This window comes from Xyrauchen texanus, chromosome 5 (genome assembly GCF_025860055.1).
Source record: "Xyrauchen texanus isolate HMW12.3.18 chromosome 5, RBS_HiC_50CHRs, whole genome shotgun sequence".
NCBI lineage: Eukaryota > Metazoa > Chordata > Actinopteri > Cypriniformes > Catostomidae > Xyrauchen > Xyrauchen texanus.
In genome coordinates, this window is record NC_068280.1 from 3,902,953 (window position 1) to 3,920,743 (window position 17,791).

Here is a 17,791-nt window from a genome sequence, read left to right on the forward strand (position 1 = left end):
ACTGGCCCGGTTGCTAGGGAGGGTAGAGTCACATGGGTCATAGTCGCTATAATGTGGTTCTCGCTCTCGGTGGGACGCGTGGTGAGTTGTGCGTGGATGCTGCGGAGAAGAGCATGAAGTCTCCACAAGCACTAGGTCTCCGTAGTAACGCGCTCAACAAGCCAAGTGATAAGATGCGCGGATTGACGGTCTCAGACGCGGAGGCAACTGAGATTCGTCCTCCGCCACCCGGATTGAAGCGAGTCACTACATCACCACGAGGACTTGGAGTGCATTGGGAATTGGGCATTCCAAATTAGGGAGAAAAAGGGAGGAATCAAAAAAACAAAACAAAAGAAAAGCATGATTATAGTGTTATAAAATCTCTTGCTAAACTTTTCTGTGAAAATGTAAATCCAATTTTACAACTTTGTTCCCATGGCAATGGAACATGTAAACACTAAGACCCTAAAAACGACTGTAAAAACATCCATTTAAACAACTTTACAGCTTAAATAATACACAAGTTTTAACAGAAAAATGTATGTAAATGCGTTTATAAAATGATAAGCTTCACATTTCTTTCCAAAAATTGGCCCCATTCAATTCCATTGTAAATGCCTCCTTGTAACCTCAATTTATGCTTCTTCTTCTTCTTTTTTTTAAGTAATCAAAATTATGCCACAAATACTGTCGATTGAGCTTAACTTGTTTTAAACCTGGAATATTCCTTTAAAACTTGACTTAAAATTTGGAGCCCAACCCTCCTTATTGGAAAGCAGACTGAAACAATACACTTCATAAAAGATCGAGATACGTTGGCTGTGCTTGGAAAAGCATACTACATACTAATCTCACTATTACTGCAGTATAAAGTATGTATGCTCTGCATATATGCACAGAATACCAGATAAGCTGCCAAAATGTGGAGTATACAACAGAATACATTATTCAACACTCCTAACTTACAAAATTGCAGATTTAAAACCATCCACACTCCTGTAAATCTGCAACACAGTCTCAGAAATGTACACGTCTCTTTTAGAAATGCTCATATTTGATGGTTAATTCAAACCGCAGCTTTATTCAAACTGGTTGCAAAAGTTGGCTCTCTGTGCACAGTGTGTTGAACACCTGGTGCGTTTTCATCTTTATCACTGACCTCAACCTGACCCGGAGACTTAGTGCTCTTTCGGTTGCTATGGCGAGGGTCATCGCCATGTACACTGGTGTCGATGCGTGACAGTGTGCACATACTGCTCTGGTTGCGCGGGTGGAGTCGGGTGGGACGGAGCTCTAGTTCATCGTAGCTTGACACCTGGATGAAGGGACACCACCTGAAGGCTCGTTTGAAGCCTGCCCTAAACCTGCAAATTAAAAAAACAGCGCATTGACATAATTAATGGCATCTCAAATACTAATATTATCACTATTAGTGAATGTACTGTACGAGTGTTTGAGAACGAGTTTTAATTACCTGCTGTTTAGGCAGCAGTATATAATTGGGTTGTACATTGTAGAGCTCATGGCCAACCATAACACAGCCAGATAGACCTGCTGTATCGACTTCCACTTGTTTAGTCGCTTGTTCAGGCCCGTCACAATGAAATACACATGATAGGGCAGCCAGCAGAGGGCAAAGGTCACCACCACCACAATCATCATCTTCACCACCTGTGGAGAGAGGAAATTATAATCTATATTCACAACATAAGGCGTATGAAAGCATACTTGATTTTTGGCTTCTCTACTCATAGAATGAAACAGCACCATCAGTTGCACAGAAAGAGTCACTGCTCAGTTGATAGAAAAACTTTGTTCACAGTCTCCATCTGTCGACTCAAAGCCACCTGCTGCCATTGTTCTGTGAACAAAACACATTTTCGAAATCTGAATATTAAGAAGCTCACACGTCTGAGCTGCTGCAACACGATCTCACGGGAAGTCTCCATGCTGTTTCCAAAAGTTCCGGTACCCTAGGATCGGCAACAGTATGTCAACTCACTGACATGCCCTATCTCCCATCTGACATATTTGGAATTGCTCAACAACATTTACTTTCCCTTGTGGCACTAGGAGCTTGCGTTTTTGTCCCTAACATTGCATTTTGTCTCTACTAATGGTTAGGGTTAGATTTGGGTTTTGGTTGGGAGGTAGATTAAATTAAAAAAGCATTTCTCTTCACTGGTTTACACCCTGTTCAGCTGAAAACAATTATGCTAGCTATAAACTAGCTTCTGGCGACCTCTCCTGGATTTAAATGGATGTCACACTTGTTTATATGCTCTGAAACACTTACCGCTTTAGCCTCTGGAGGCAGTGTTTTCAAATTTGGTCAACGTATACCGATTTCGGCTAAAGAAAAATCAGCACACACTTGCCGAATTTCATGTCAGATCAGGCTGGTCTGAGTTATAAACAAAGCCAAACTTGTTTTTATTATTATTAAAATGTTTTCCCCTTTTTCTCCCAAATTTGGAATGACCAATTCCCAATGCTCTCTAAGTCCTCATGGTGGCGTAATCAATTGCCTCATTCTGGGTGGCTGAGGATGAAACTCCGTTTACGATGTTGCCTCTGAGACCGTCAATCCGTGCATCTTATCACGTGGCTTGTTGAGCGTGTTACCGTGGAGACTTAGCGCATGTGGAGGCTTCACGCTATTCTCCGAGACATCCATGCACAACTCACCACGCGACCCACATTATAGCGACCACGAGAAGGTTACCCCAATGTGACTCTACCCTCCCTAGCAACCGGGCAAATTTGGTTGCTCAGGAGACCTGGCTGGAGTCACTCAGCACGCCCTGGGATTCAAACTCACGAACTCCATGGGTGGAAGTCATCGTCTTTACTCACTGCACTAGCGATTGACGCTAGAGGCTGTAGCCTTTAGCCTTGTTAACGCATCCGCTTCCCACGCTGGATATGCTGGTTCGAGTCCTGTTAGGAGCAGGGCGAGCAGGGCTGGTTAGTGGCCGAAGCTGGAAGTGTTGTTGAATATACGGGTAAGTATCGTTTCAGTTGTAAACAATGCAATGCAGTCAATAGGAATGTGTATTATATTATGTGCCCTTAACCAATCCCCACCCTAAACCTAACCATCACTGGATTACAATTTTTATTTCAGTGTGAAAATACTGATGTGCTGATGTGATCATGTTGGCTTATAAGATTGGAATATGGAACTGCCAATTTAGCGCAATTTATAGCGCTTGGCAATTTTGTGAGCAAAAATCTAGACTGACTCTTCAAAACCACATAAGGCCACACAAAATCCTAGACATTGGCAATATAAACTTGATTGAAAGTTTGACAACAAGACAAAAGATGCACCCTTTTCTTGCACGTCCTATCTTTCCCCTTTATTGCTGACCATCTTTTTTGTTAACGTTGAACTTTTTCATCCCATGTGCAGGTATCTGTCGCTTTTGCAAATGATATACAACTATCTTCCTTTGTCCTAGACTTAGGGTCTTTCACTCAGTTTGGCACATGACAACCTTTAAAAGGCCATTCACAACTTCTCAAATAGCCTAATTAATTTGTACATTATTTGAGACAAGGCTATTGGAGGAGTAAAAGGAACAGTATCCATCATCTATCAATGAACACTTTCATTTGCACCTTGTCTCTGAAAGCAAGTGACTTTCAAGTGACAAGTCTTGTTCTCTAAAGAGACCCTGCTGTAGTTTAATGGGACTCAGTTGCTTTGCGAATAATCTCTGATTGACAGTTACACAAAGCAGAGAAAGGTTAGGTGTGACGTAAACCTACCAGCGGGTGTTAAGAGCGAACCTGCCCTTTCATGATAGTTTGACGCAAGTTTGGCTAAAATGGAGATTTTCGAAAAACTCTTTTCAAGTAGCACACACTTTGGAAAATGATGTCATTAGGAAACTAATAAGGATTAGTGTTGACATGGCTTGAGTCTAAAATATAGCCATGTCCACAGGAAGGCCACAACCACACTAATCCATTTTCATGTTTCCAGTCTCTTAAAATCATAATATTTCAAAGAATGCGGTAATAGAGAGCGTTTTGAAAACACTCTTCGATGGAAGAAAACTCCAGTCTAGTGTGGATGAGAGGCGTAAACGAAGACGTACGAAAAGTAAGGATGTGTCCCAATACCTTCCGGTTGACTTTATTTAGCTATGGATCCACAGTGGAACAGTTTCCCTCCAGGCCATGACCATACAAATATTTTGCTATGTATAAATTAGGGCTGTCAATCGATACAATTTAAATATGCAATTAATTGGCGTAGTGGCTAAAGCACAGGGCTGTAGCTTAGGGCTGTTAATCAGAAGGTCACTGGTTCAAACCCCACAGCCACCACCATTGTGTCCTTGAGCAAGGCACTTAACTCCAGGTTGCTCCGGGGGGACTGTCCCTGTAATAATTGCACTGTAAGTCGCTTTGGATAAAAGTGTCTGCCAAATGCATAAATGTAACTATAATAATTCAGATAATATTGCGGCAGATGAGTAAAGCATTGATTAGGTACAACAATAAGTCGTTTTAGAAGGCAATAAATACTGTAGTTCATTTCCATATAACTGAACATAAGCCTGCCATAGACCTTATTCACAGGGGCGCCATCTTTGATTTTTGACAGGAATGAAAACGAAGCTGTGAGGGACAGACAGACATCTCTTCAATGACATGCACTGTATAAAGCTCTCACTAGCTCCTAGATCACATCTGAAGTTTTATGTTTACTGAAGCGTCTTGGAAAGACATTTATTTCAATATTTCTTCAGCGAATGGTCCAAAAACACTTTAAACAACTTTACAACCCATTGAAGAGACTGTATGTTTATCCCTCACAGCCTCATTTGTCATTTCCATCAAAAATCAAAGATGGCGCTACTGTGAATAAGGCCATAGAAATCTATTTTGCACTTAAATTTGTCAGTCTGTCCGATGTACACTTATAAGAGCTTTTCTCAGTATGCGTCTATGTACACATGCGTCTGATGACTCACTATTGTTGTCCGACATCCCACAGCATTTTTAGGACGATGTGTGAAGTTAAACATAGTTTGAGAAATAAACATTTTGAGAACCCTGCATTCAGACGGTTGCGTACCGTCGAGTTTGAACGTTTTGTCATCTTGTGCTGTATGCAGCCTGTTCAGTTGGAGTTGCACTTACTGCCCCCTGTTGACTGGGACTTGTAAAAACATGACGGTAAACTTTCCTTATTATGGTGCGGGGGCATGATTAATTGCATACATTTTTTAATGCAGTATTGTTGAATTAATCCCACTGAATTAACACGTTTAATCAACAGCTCTAATAAAAATATAAAAAAGCCTTTTAAAAACAAAAGTAAAATATTTGTATATGTTTTTTTGCTCTTCTATTTGGTGAAAATTAATTTTTCCATGTAACACACCATATCTTTTTGCCTATAGCATTAATATGGATAATTATGATCATCTGTGCCTACTTTTACAGTTTTTTTTAAGTTTCTTTTTTTTAACTTGTGTCTTCCACCTTCTACCCAATCAGCATGCGCTGCAAAAGAATGAATGGGCATTGGAAAGCAGGGTTGTACAAAGGTAAGCAAGTGCTTTAATCCAGCACAATCCCACAGTTACTCAGACTCGGTAATCTCTACATCACAAACAAAAGTGCCGGATTACATAGGGAGATGACAGTTATTAATATGAGATTATTAATCCCTGAGAGGGAACTATCATTGTTCCACGTGCACAAGTGTGTGTGTGAACGCTGCGGCTCACAAAAGCTCCAACTGCTAGATAAACCATCCATGACCTTAATCTGCAGAACATTATCAAACAGCTGTAACGATACAGTTAAACTCACTCAGTAAAGGTAACAGATAATCTATAGATTCATTTGTATGATTTACAAATGCATGAGCTGTGCCTTTCATTAAACCGCCATTCACTTCATACACAATTCTTCTGAGGACAAAAAGATTACATGAGAGCAGGGCCGTAACCACAATATACTTTGAGAGGGACAAGTCCCTCCAATAATCATAAATGGCCAGATTGTCCCCCCCCCCAATAACTGATATCCTTGTTACGGTTCTGCTGCAGTTCATTATGCATCGCTGTCTAATTGTCATTTTTACCATGCTTAGTAGTCTAACACCACTCGTCAATGTCATTTGAGATCGATGAAGGCATGACTCAAAGTTAAGGGGCTAAGCGGGAACCTCATGGTTAATGAGTTTGTATTAAAGCATTTTCTTGTGCCAAGTCTACCATTGTTTTCCTTAAAGCTTTAAGACTTTAAGGCTTAGTACCAAGTTCCCAAATGCACTAGTGAAATTATTAGAGTTAATTATTTGAAAGCCCCAGACTTGATCTCATAAAACAGTGTCTATGCAGTAATTCCATTCTTAGACCCCTCAGCAAACCTCAGCACCAATATAAATAGACGAAAAGTTAGTTTGGCCTCTTACCTTCCGTTTGGCACGTAGTTGTCCAACGTAGTTATCAGATGAATCTCCAGGGATCTCTCCTCCCCAAAGTGTAACCCCTACTATGGTGTAGGTAATACCCATTACCACTAAAGGCAGCAGGTACACAAGCACTGTTACTATGATATGATACCTACACAGGTGGGGAGAGGAAGAACAAGTGGTCTTTATATAGTATCATAGGTTGACCGATAGTTTATTTGGCAGATCCCGCAGATAACTAAAGTGATGGAACTGGTTGTTAACCAATTAATCAGCTAAAATCGATTTATTGAATGTTTCAAAAATGTGTTCGTTTTTCCTGTCTGTGATGGGCCCAGACATAGAGGCCACAAGAGTCCTTTATAAATAAAATCCAAGATGCAGTTTATTTGTTCAATCAAAATCCCGATAATAACCAGCAGGGACGTACTGGGACTGAAATTCAGCCCGGGACTTTAAGATGGAGAGGCCTTTTACGCGAGTGCCCTTGGTGCACGAGCAGAAGGAGTTTTTGCAGTTATTTTAATTCTAATAGTGTTTTTATGGTATAAAGAGAATCAGATTACACTGAAGACCTTCAAGAAATTTTAGGATGACACCTGCCTCTTCAGGTTGTATAAGCCAGTCACCACTGCACTGAACACAACCAGGTCAGCAAAACCTAATCTCGAACACATAAGTCACAGTATAGTTAGTATACTGCTAACTACCAGCATGTCATGTGTACAGTCAGTCGGAGTGATAAAATGGTTACAAATACTAACAAATACCCACTCAGATACTCAAAAACCACAATGCAGTCCCATAAAATAGAGATTTGTGTGTGTGTGTGTGTGTGTGTGTCCTCACTTTCAACTCTCCCTGGCTCAGTTTCCCTGTGCTGGACCCTGCCTCTGCTTACTGATTGTACAGCTGAGAAGAACATGAGAAGAACATCAGTAATAAATATGACTAAGAATAATACATTTTCTAATTCAATCTGTGCTTCAGTCAGGTTATTATCTAGTATGTGGAACTATTGGCATTTTATCCTATATGTAAATATGTAATATTGTGCTGTATTTTTCTATTTTGTGTGTGTGTGTCCTTAATAAAGCTTTGATTGATTGATTGATTGATATGCCTAATATGATTGCCTACCCAGCCTTGCACACTGCCCCTCTACCTGTCTGTTTCCTGGTTTCTGCTGCTCCTCCGCCTCCTCCTCCTCCTCCTCTCTTCTCCTGCTCCTCCTCCTCCTCTCTTCTCCTGCTCCTCCTCTTCTCTCTTCCTACATTGGAATTCTACCAAGCCATGTAATAAATGCCTATATTTAAATGCAAATATAAACAATTTCAGTGTATAATAAATCACTAATATATCCCTAATCGTGCACCTGTCCTGTCCATGCTGCTGGGTCCTTCCTCATCTGCACCTCCGGCTGCCACAGCACTCTTTCCACTACGGAAAAGGACTGTTAATTTGGCGCATTTAGCTGCCTCTTGTGCCAAATTGTTTTTCTTTTTAATTCTTATTTTTTCGGCCCCACCCATTTCTTTCTCTTCTTCCTTCTTTTGCCATTTTTACCGTTCAGTATCTGTTGCATTCACACAAACCCGCCAAACATGACCAAAAGTAAACTCCTTTGATCGGCGCCTAGTTTGAGCCAATCGGATGTCAGGAAAAGCGAGGATCAGTCCAAGTTGGGAGGGGCCGCTCGTATCCCCCTCAGATTGAAAGTATTGGTCTGGCCCGGTCTGAATCACACACACACAGCGTTCCACTGCAGCTGAGAGGCCGGTTAGGCGGTCGCGTATCATTAAAAAAAAAAAAAAAAAAACTCTTTGACCACCGGCCGGTCTTCGGCCTGAAATGGACCGGCCGTTCGGGATTGTTCCCGGTATTCCCGATGGCCAGTCCGCCCCTGATAACCAGGAAAAATTAAGATTCAGTGCATAACTATAAACACACCAGGGACTCAGGCTTCAGGCCACCAAGCATCATGGAGGAATAATGAAAATAAAAAAGGAATTAGAACGGATAGTTCCAAAAAGCAACTATCGGTACCGATTAATCGGTAAAACCGATATATCAGTCGACCTCTGTATAGGATACACTAGCTTAAAGTATTGAATCAACAAATGTTAAAACAAAGTATTTAATGACTGAGGCCTGATATTTTACCAAGAAATTTGGATTGTGAGTAGGCAAGCACATCAAGACATCAGAAAGCCCGGTTGGTAAATAATAGGCCACTTTGAGCATCCGTTTATGGGCCAAAATGATGCAAATAAGGTCTGAAATAGACTCTACACAAGTTTGGAAATGCAAACAAAGCTCAAAGTTCATTCCGTAAAGCAAGCGCAATGCAATTCTCAGCAAGAAGCGCTAAAGTAGACATTAGCGGTAGATGTCTGCGTCTGTGGTTAATTTCTCTTAGTAAATAAGCTGTCTTGGCAGAGGCCCAGTTTGAAGAATCTTGCTGAGAAAGTTAATTAAAGTTAACATATTATTACCAGCTACAGTATCTAATAACAGACATTTGAAGGTAACTCTATTTCCCACTTGAGTACGTTTGTTACTACCACAGTAACGCAAGAATGGAAGCACATTAAATATGTTTAGTGGGGCTGCGTGCTTGCAATGCAATCGTGTCTGCATTTGCATACTTACATGAAGTATTTTCTAGCCTAATCTGATTCTCAAACATGGTGACTGCCAGTACAGAGCATTATAAGGCCAAAGTATACTATGATTTTCATCACCAGCACCGAATTCTCGATCTGTCTAGAGTTGTAATGTGTATATGTTGACTGCGTTTGATTGGGCTCAGGTTCAAAAGAGTATACGCTAGACCGTGCAAGAGACAGAACTGCACGTGAAAAAACAAAGTATACCCTATCCTTTATGCTTTGGGACATTAAGCCAAGAAATTTGGATTGTGAGTCATCAAGCACATTTTTAGTTGTGTTTACACTCTTTTGTTTTTGACAAATTCAAGGTAAAGTCATGACCAGTTAATGGTGGACCCACCATTTGTTAGTTGGCCATTGGTGTCTAATGTGTTTAGTTTTCAGCGTCTCTTGCCTCACTGACAGATGGCTGTTAGTGTCAAGATCGTTGGAAATGCAAAGTAAGAAAGAGCTTTACCAATATTTGAGGAGTGGACCAAGTGCAGACTGAATACACATTACAGCAGAAGAAAAGTCAAACGGCCATTGTGAAATCATGCGAGTGATTGAGTGAGTGGCTCTGTACCAAAACTAAGTGAGCTGCCTTGCTGTCTACCAGGTAGCATCCTAAATTAATTAGAACCTCATACATGACCGATTTGGAGCACTCTATTGGCAGCAATTATCAACGTCATTCAAATTGCACTCCCCACGCAAAGCGCACAAACCTCAACTAACATTTCATGTAAATAGTCTGGGGTTAGCATAAGGCTGGGCGATATATATATACATTTCATACCATTAATGGGGAGGAATGCATTCCTCAATAATGAATGTACTGTAAACATAACTTGTTTGAGGGTAAGCTACCTTTAAAGAATACTCAGTTTAGGATTTAATCCTACACAACGTGAGTGACCTCTTTTTAAAGAAATTTCAACAATTTCATCATCATCAGCTGATGTTTGATTCATTTATGCATTTGGCAGACACTTTTATCCAAAGCGACTTACAGTGCACTTATTACAGGGACAATCCCCCTGGAGCAACCTGGAGTTAAGTGCCTTGCTCAAGGACACAATGGTGGTGGCTGTGGGGATCGAACCAGCAACCTTCTGATTACCAGTTACGTGCTTTAGCCCACTACGCCACCACCACTTACAGCCTTTCTTGTGATGCTTTAATCGTTTCAACATACAGTATGACGTTGACATTTACGAGAAAAAGAAAAAAATCGTATTTTTAAGCGGCTCTTCAGCGTGAAAGCGATCTAACGGTGCAGTTTTCAGGGTATCGTATTTTAAAGGGTATATAATGTATTACAGCTGACAGTTACATGAGCAAACAAGGTTTGAAAATCAACCGTAACAAGATAAACTAAAATGCACTATTTTTTAACACCTCTGTGTCAAAGTTGAAGGCTGTATATTGGATCAATACAGGTAAACGTCATATTATGTGACTACGCATAATTTTACGGAGAGCTTATGACCTACTAGCTAAGTCTTGCCTTAAGAACAGGTGTTGCAACCAAATTAAGCACTGACTAGCTAGTTGCTACTAAGCCCTTAGTGTGAACTTTACGCCCCTTACGTAAGACCTTATGCACAGCTGGTGCAACACTACCCAGCTCAGTAGGTGGCAGTAATGCACCATAACTGGATTGCTAACCGCCAATAAGCATCGCAAGAAGAAAATATACTCTCTTGTCTGTGACAGCGCTATAGATCATGAAAAAACGTTCAAGTAAATAGTACATTAATTAAAAGCAGTGGTGTTGATGTCAGAGTTGCTGTTGTGTATCGATAACTGTATCGCATTGTCAGTGATGTCTTGTTCGGTACACAATATCATATTAGCCGGATAGCTAGCTAATGATCACAAAGCCTCATTATCGGTTTCCATGACAGCAGGGCTATGTAGTTGCTAACGTGCTAATACTTCCTAACAGTCTGTGATTCAGTTTAGCAAACTGTTTGTATAACTTTGCCGAACTGCTTGCGTTTTTAGTGACATGTACCTTATAAATCGACTGGATGTAGAACATAGGCTAAATATTGAAAATGACTCAAAAGTTTATCATCGATATATAAAAGGTATTTTGTCAGACAAATATTGATACCGTTTTATCACCCAGCCCTAAGTTAGCATGTTGCTAAGCTAACAACGCTAAACTCCAACTCCATCTTACATAATACACGCAAATATAGGGTAAAATAGTCAAGTTTTAATTGGATTGAACTATTTAGCAATAACTTTTTAATTAATTATAAGTATATTTATGGTCAACATTTCTCTAGCGTCACGTGCCTTCTAGGATCTTTTCCACTGAGCTTGTTGTAATGGACTGTAAGATTGGGATCCTGTCTTGGAATTTGGCCAAAAGGAGACATCTTAGTATATAGAGGAGCGTAATTACAGTATGTTGCCTACCTTTTAGTAGGGCTTTATGCCTATGATATCCTAAAATGCTGCCATCTAAGTAAGCTCACTAGGTTTTGGTACAGAACCACTCAGTGAGTAAGTAAAATAATATAATACAGATCCAGACATATATATATATATATAAATATATATATAATGAAAATGATATTATGTTTTCATCTCTCACATAAACGAATCCTCTGCAGGTCTTGGCCAGGCAACGTAGCAGACGGTTCGTCGAGGCATTGTTCTTGTGGTAGAGTAGAAACAGAGGGGAAAAGCCAAAACCACCGCCAGTGCCCAAATACAGAGAATCACCACTTTAGTAGCCGTAGCTGACAGACGGGGCTTTAGTGGGTGAATTATGGCCATGTACCTGCACAAAGAAAAACTTGGTGATCCACACTGCATTTGAGAGCCTAATAACGAATGTGTAACCATTTGGTTATAAGAACCAATAGGAGGCAGGGGTGCAGACCATGACCTCATGTATAATGTACAGATTTTATGGCTCCTATACACAGCACTTCAGAGGTCATGATTCCAGAGCCACCGACTGAGCTTGTAATCTTTTAATTAAAGAAAAGCACCCCCCACCCTTTTTTGGATCATGCAGATCAAACTGTCAGATCTTATCAATCTCATTATTTGCAATAAATGGGAATGACAAACTGAACAGTGTGAGCCTATTTAAATGGTTTGCTAAATATGGATAAAAGAGTCTAACGATGGTACCCACGAGGATGTTGTGATCCTGTCTGAGCTGTCTGAGCTGTAGCTGTGTCCCTATGGTACATCAGCAGGAAATGAGGTTTCCTCTTTTTCATTTTAAAGTTAGATGACTGCAGGGTTTAAATGAAGCTTCTCAGTTTGTGGGCTTCCTTGAGATTCTAGATGGATAGTCAAAGCATGAGGGAGAAAGCACAGTATCTTGTTTGGTGGTCCTTTAAAACCTGCCGCTCTCCTTATTTGTTCATCAAAACCAGTAGACCAGTGTTTTATCACTAAATTAACAGGGTTCCAACACTTTAATGACTGTTGATTTACAAGACTTTTCCAGTCTCTTGTGATTAATGGATAAGGATTTCTAAAAAATACATTTTCAGAGATTGCACTCACAAAGAGGAACTATTTTATTTTATTTATTTAGTTACTATATTTTAGAGCTGAGTACAACCAGGAAAGGACATTTGCTACCAATTTTTTTCCATGCATGACTTTTTTTTATATGACTATAGAAATAATGAATAAAATTTATAATACCATTTTCCATGACTTTTACAGATTGTAATAAATAAAATATTTCTAATAATATCATTATACATTTTAATATATAAAATAATTTAATAATATAAAATGCATATATTAATATATCAAAATCACTGTAATATATAAAATATAAATACAAATGGTTTAAAATAATAGATTATATAAACATAATTTATAAAATATTGGACTAAGTTTTTAATTAATATTATATAAATTAATATTTATTAATATAAATAATATAAAGTTAAAGTTAATAATACAATAATAATGTGAAATGTAAATATTACTTTAATATATGTACCTGTGTGTGTGTGTGTGTGTGTGTATATATATATATATATATATATATATATATATATATATATATATATATATATATATATATATATATATATATTTTATTTTTTATTTTTTTATTAATACATATAAAATATATTATTTAGATGAAATTAATATATAATATAATATATCAACCAATATATCAATAACCAATCAGAATCAAGCATTCAACACCCCTGTAGTATATGTATATATATATATATATATACATATATATATATATATATATATATATATATATATATATATATATATATATATATATATATATATATAATATAATAAATATAATAATATATAATAAAATTATGTAAGGAATAATTGACGACGGGCCGTTGAATTATTAGAAAAATAATGCACACCCGGGGTGGTAATGCGGTCACGACGCGAAGCGGAGTTACACCTCGGGTGTGCATTATTTTTCTAATAATTCAACGGCCCGGAGTCAATTATTCCGCTTATACTACAGTTACCACACCTCGAAACATTGTTCAGATGATGTGATTCTAGACGTTTGTCAAGTTTTTGTCATTAAAACGCTCTTGTATGTAGGACTAATTTCTTACGCATCTAATCCCATGCCTCCGTTGATAATTCCAAAACGTCATTTTAGAGTTAGTAACGGAGGTTTGAGCCACTGACAGCAGACTAATGCAGTTATTAGTGTAGTTATTAGAGAGACAGAGGTTGCAATAATGAGACAGAAAATCATGTGCGTCATATTATTTAATTTATTTATTAATTCATACGTTATAATTCATTCGTTAATTCGAACGAATTTATTTATTAAAATTAAACTGCACGTTTCCATTGATGGTGAAGTCAGACATCGAAAATGGCAGATCAAGCGCATTGGGCTGACAGAATTCAAATCATCCAACGACGTATTGGGCTGCTGTGTCTGGTGACAAATCCTCTTGAAGTTGAAGTGGATTTGTCGCTGTCACTTCTTGTTATGAATTGTATCCTATTTTCCGTTATTACGGTTGACTACGCGAAGTGATATGGAACTGTAATGCGGTCAAGACATGCCTGGAACTACTTTAGCCGTGCGTTTCCCTGAAAATAATTGCACGCCTTAGAACGTTCTCAACCAATCAGAATCAAGCATTCAACAGCCCTGTAGTATAAATATATATATATATATATATATATATATATATATATATATATATATATATATATATATATATGTATTTATGTTTATATTTAATCTATTAAAATAGCAATATATATAGGCCTATATATATAAACTTTTGCTATTTTAATAGATACAATATAAACACAAATAGTTTCAAATAATAGATAAATTATTTATATCATATAAAAGTTTCCTTTCTTTTCCAGGCTTTTCATGACCACATGAACCCGGAATCAATGATCTCATCTATTACTGTATTAAAGTAAATACATGATCAAAATGGTGTGATTGATCTTAAGCATCACTTACCTGTCGACTGCAATAGCTGTCATGGAATAGATGCTGGCAAACACGGCGGTGACGGGAAAGAAGTTGTGGAACTTGCAGTACACTTCCCCAAAGTACCACTCTCCATGCGTCGCGTAAATGAAATTGATGAGCGTGTTGAAAGCGGCCATCGATGCGTCGGAGAAAGCCAGGTTGAGCAAGAAGTAGTTAGTCACGGTGCGCATCCGTTTATGGGCCAAAATGATCCAAATTACAATGAGGTTTCCAAACACGGCGACCGCCAGCACGAAGCTGTAGGCGACAGACCAGACCGCGACGCGCCACGCCGGCTGCATGAACTGATTCGTTAAGTTGCGCGTTATGTTTGATGCGCTCTGAGGAGCAGCCATTGTAAAGCTCCCCTGTTACTCTTCTGTTACCCTTCTGTTACCCTTCTGTTACCCTTCTTAAACAGTGTACAAGTTGTTTTGATATATAAAGCCTATTGGTGCCTGTATAGAGTTATGCGCATCTCCAGCTGAAGCCTCATGTTACCGGTGCGCCATACAAAGTTGCGCTGTCCAGAATAGCGGTGACGTTTTTGGAGATGGTGCCACAGGTTGCTGCTCATATGGAGACGGAGAGGCATAAGCAGGCGGTGTGTCTAGTGTTTGAGTGGTTTGGGTAACGCTGTACCCCACTGTTTCACTCCTTACAATAATTTCCATAGTACTCATAATATGTATATATATATATTTATAATACATTATTTATATTAAAATTGCAATATTATATATTCTACATATAATATATTATATCATTATATTCAAATAACTTTTTTTATGCCATTTTTTTAATTATTGTGTCTAGAGAGTTTAAAGGGAAAATATGCTTAACTATCATGAAAATTATTAGGATGTGCATTTTCATGAATTGTGTAGTTGAGTATTCTAATACGTAATCGATATTTAGGTTTTCAGTTCAACTTTCAACCTTTGTCCCACACAAAGCTATTGTATTTAGTGCACAAGTCATATGGACTACTTTAATGGTAGTATTCTGTTACAGATTACAGATTACATGCTGTAATTATTTTGTAACGTATTCCATTAGATTACTCAAATTCAGTAATGTAATCTAACTACTTTGGATTACTTCTTCAGCACTGGCACATTATTTCAAATCATAAGCAGTTTTGCTACTTGAACAAACTTGTTTTAAGGATTTTTAGATATTTCAGTAAAGAAAAACAATATTTAAATTGCCATTAAGAATAATATTTTTGCAGTGCATCTTTGCACTAATACCAAAGGCCTTACTACAGAAAAAAAAAGTTATGCTCCAACATGAATTTTCTTCATAGAATTAATTATAAATAATCAATAACGAATATTTCTTAGAATAATAATAATATTTTTGCTGCTCCAAATTTTAAAACCCCACAGAGTGTACCATAGCTGTACTGGAATACAGTTACTTGTATTTTGTATTTTAAATATGTAATCCCATTACATGTATTTCGTTACTCCCCAACTCTGTTAAATGGTACTTAAAAGATGCCCCCCCCCACCACCAGCCATGGTCCTTATAAAAAGCGTGAAGATTTTCCAAATAGAAAACATAACTACAGGTTTGAAATGTCATCATTTACTAACAGAATTACAATTTTTGGGTGAACTATCCCTTTAAAATCCTCCTCATCAAGACCTTCAGCATGGGTGTATATGCACACGTGTATATGCATGTTTGTGTATATGTGTGTACACTCGTGTCTGTGTTTGTCTATGTGAGTTCTAACCACAGAAAGGGCATGTTACACATCTCACCACGCACCTCGGGTTCAGGTGGTATGAACCTTTCATCTCCAACCATTTCACGAATCCTTTGATGCTTCCGCAGGTTTTGAGCTCTCCGGGAAGAAGGTGCCCTTTTATGCAGATCTGGCAACCTTGACTAACACCTGTTGGAGGAGTCCGGCTCACACACTCTCTTTCAGTGCCTGGGGAGAAGCTCTTCCAATTAAAAGGGATTAAGCGCTGATTGAAGCACACTTAATGAATCAGATCAACAGTTACTTCCTTCCACTTCACAAGGGGGAATAATGACTCGTGGCACAATGCAAGTGTTGGTGTGCAATGGAGTGACCTTTTTTCTTGCAAGTAGATTTTGATCCGTGGTAATCAACTGGTGTGGCGATGTTAAATAGCACATTGCTCAGAATGATGGTAATGGTGATGGCGATGTTTAAAACCATTTGAGGGGTTCTTAACTGGTGTGTTGTGACCCAAAATTGGGTGGCAGGTCTGTTCAGATAGGGTTGTGGGAGGATACAAATAATAAAATGCAACTAAGCATTTAATTGTACATATGTAGAGTTAGGGGGAGTGGTGCAAAAAGCAAGCTTTATAATCAACAAAACCGACCTCCCCACCATAAACCTTAAACCTAAACCTAGCCAATAGTGTCCTAAAAAGCAAATGTGACGTGAAAGACAATTGCTGAAATAGCCCCGTAATTTTGTGGTGCTTCTATGACACTTTTGGCTCACGTGTTGACTCACGTGCTCTTCAGGACTCGTGCATCACAAGTGCAGCACTATCATTTGAGCTGCCTTGTAAATTGATAACGCTCGAATAGGCTTATAAATGTAGTCGGTTATGTAAAATAGTGGCCTGCATATAAGGGGGGCAGCAGGGGTGCAACTTCAAGGCGGTTATGCACCAGTTGAGCAACTGCCATTGAGATGAATCAGAATACTAATCAAAATCTCAGTCTGGGTATTTTAGACCTCATTGATTCAGCTTATGTCATGAAGTCCATTGTGATATATAAAATGCAATGTGTGATTTTAAGAAGATGTTTGTCTACTCTTGTTTGAAAAACATTTTTGGTAGTGGGTTGAGTCGCACTTGATGTCCAATGTACAATCTGGTTTCTGAAGCAAAACCAGTTGAGAACCACTGGTTTTAAAACCTACAATAACAAAGAGAAAGTTGACTCATGGTGCTCATTTAAAAGCTTTAAAAAGGTTGTGGGCAAATTTAACAAGCTAGAACCCTGCGTGTCACACGTTTAGGAGGTTTGATTGAATCTCCAACATCTTCATAACATCACTCGATCTCGACAACATTCTCGTTGCTGAAGCACCCAGCCGGGTGCCATTTCACATCTCTCTCACTCTTCACACAGAGATTGTCCTCTACGTCTGATTACATTCATTGTGCACACAGCTAAATTATAGAGTGCTTTCTCTGGCTTCAACAAGCGGAGAACCAC

General features: G+C 38.6%; 1 protein-coding gene across 1 annotated transcript; it reads right to left on the reverse strand.

The window, feature by feature from the left end:
- Nucleotides 1–268: 268 nt before the first annotated feature.
- Nucleotides 269–14,931, reverse strand: LOC127644212 (neuromedin-K receptor-like). Its single transcript, XM_052127275.1, has 5 exons — nt 14,558–14,931; nt 11,687–11,875; nt 6,425–6,575; nt 1,457–1,653; nt 269–1,346 (listed from the first exon to the last, which is right to left on the reverse strand). Exons 1-5 carry the CDS (start codon nt 14,923–14,925, stop codon nt 1,049–1,051), a joined length of 1,203 nt encoding a protein of 400 aa, XP_051983235.1. The 5' UTR covers nt 14,926–14,931; the 3' UTR covers nt 269–1,048.
- Between the last annotated feature and the right edge of the window lie 2,860 nt (nt 14,932–17,791).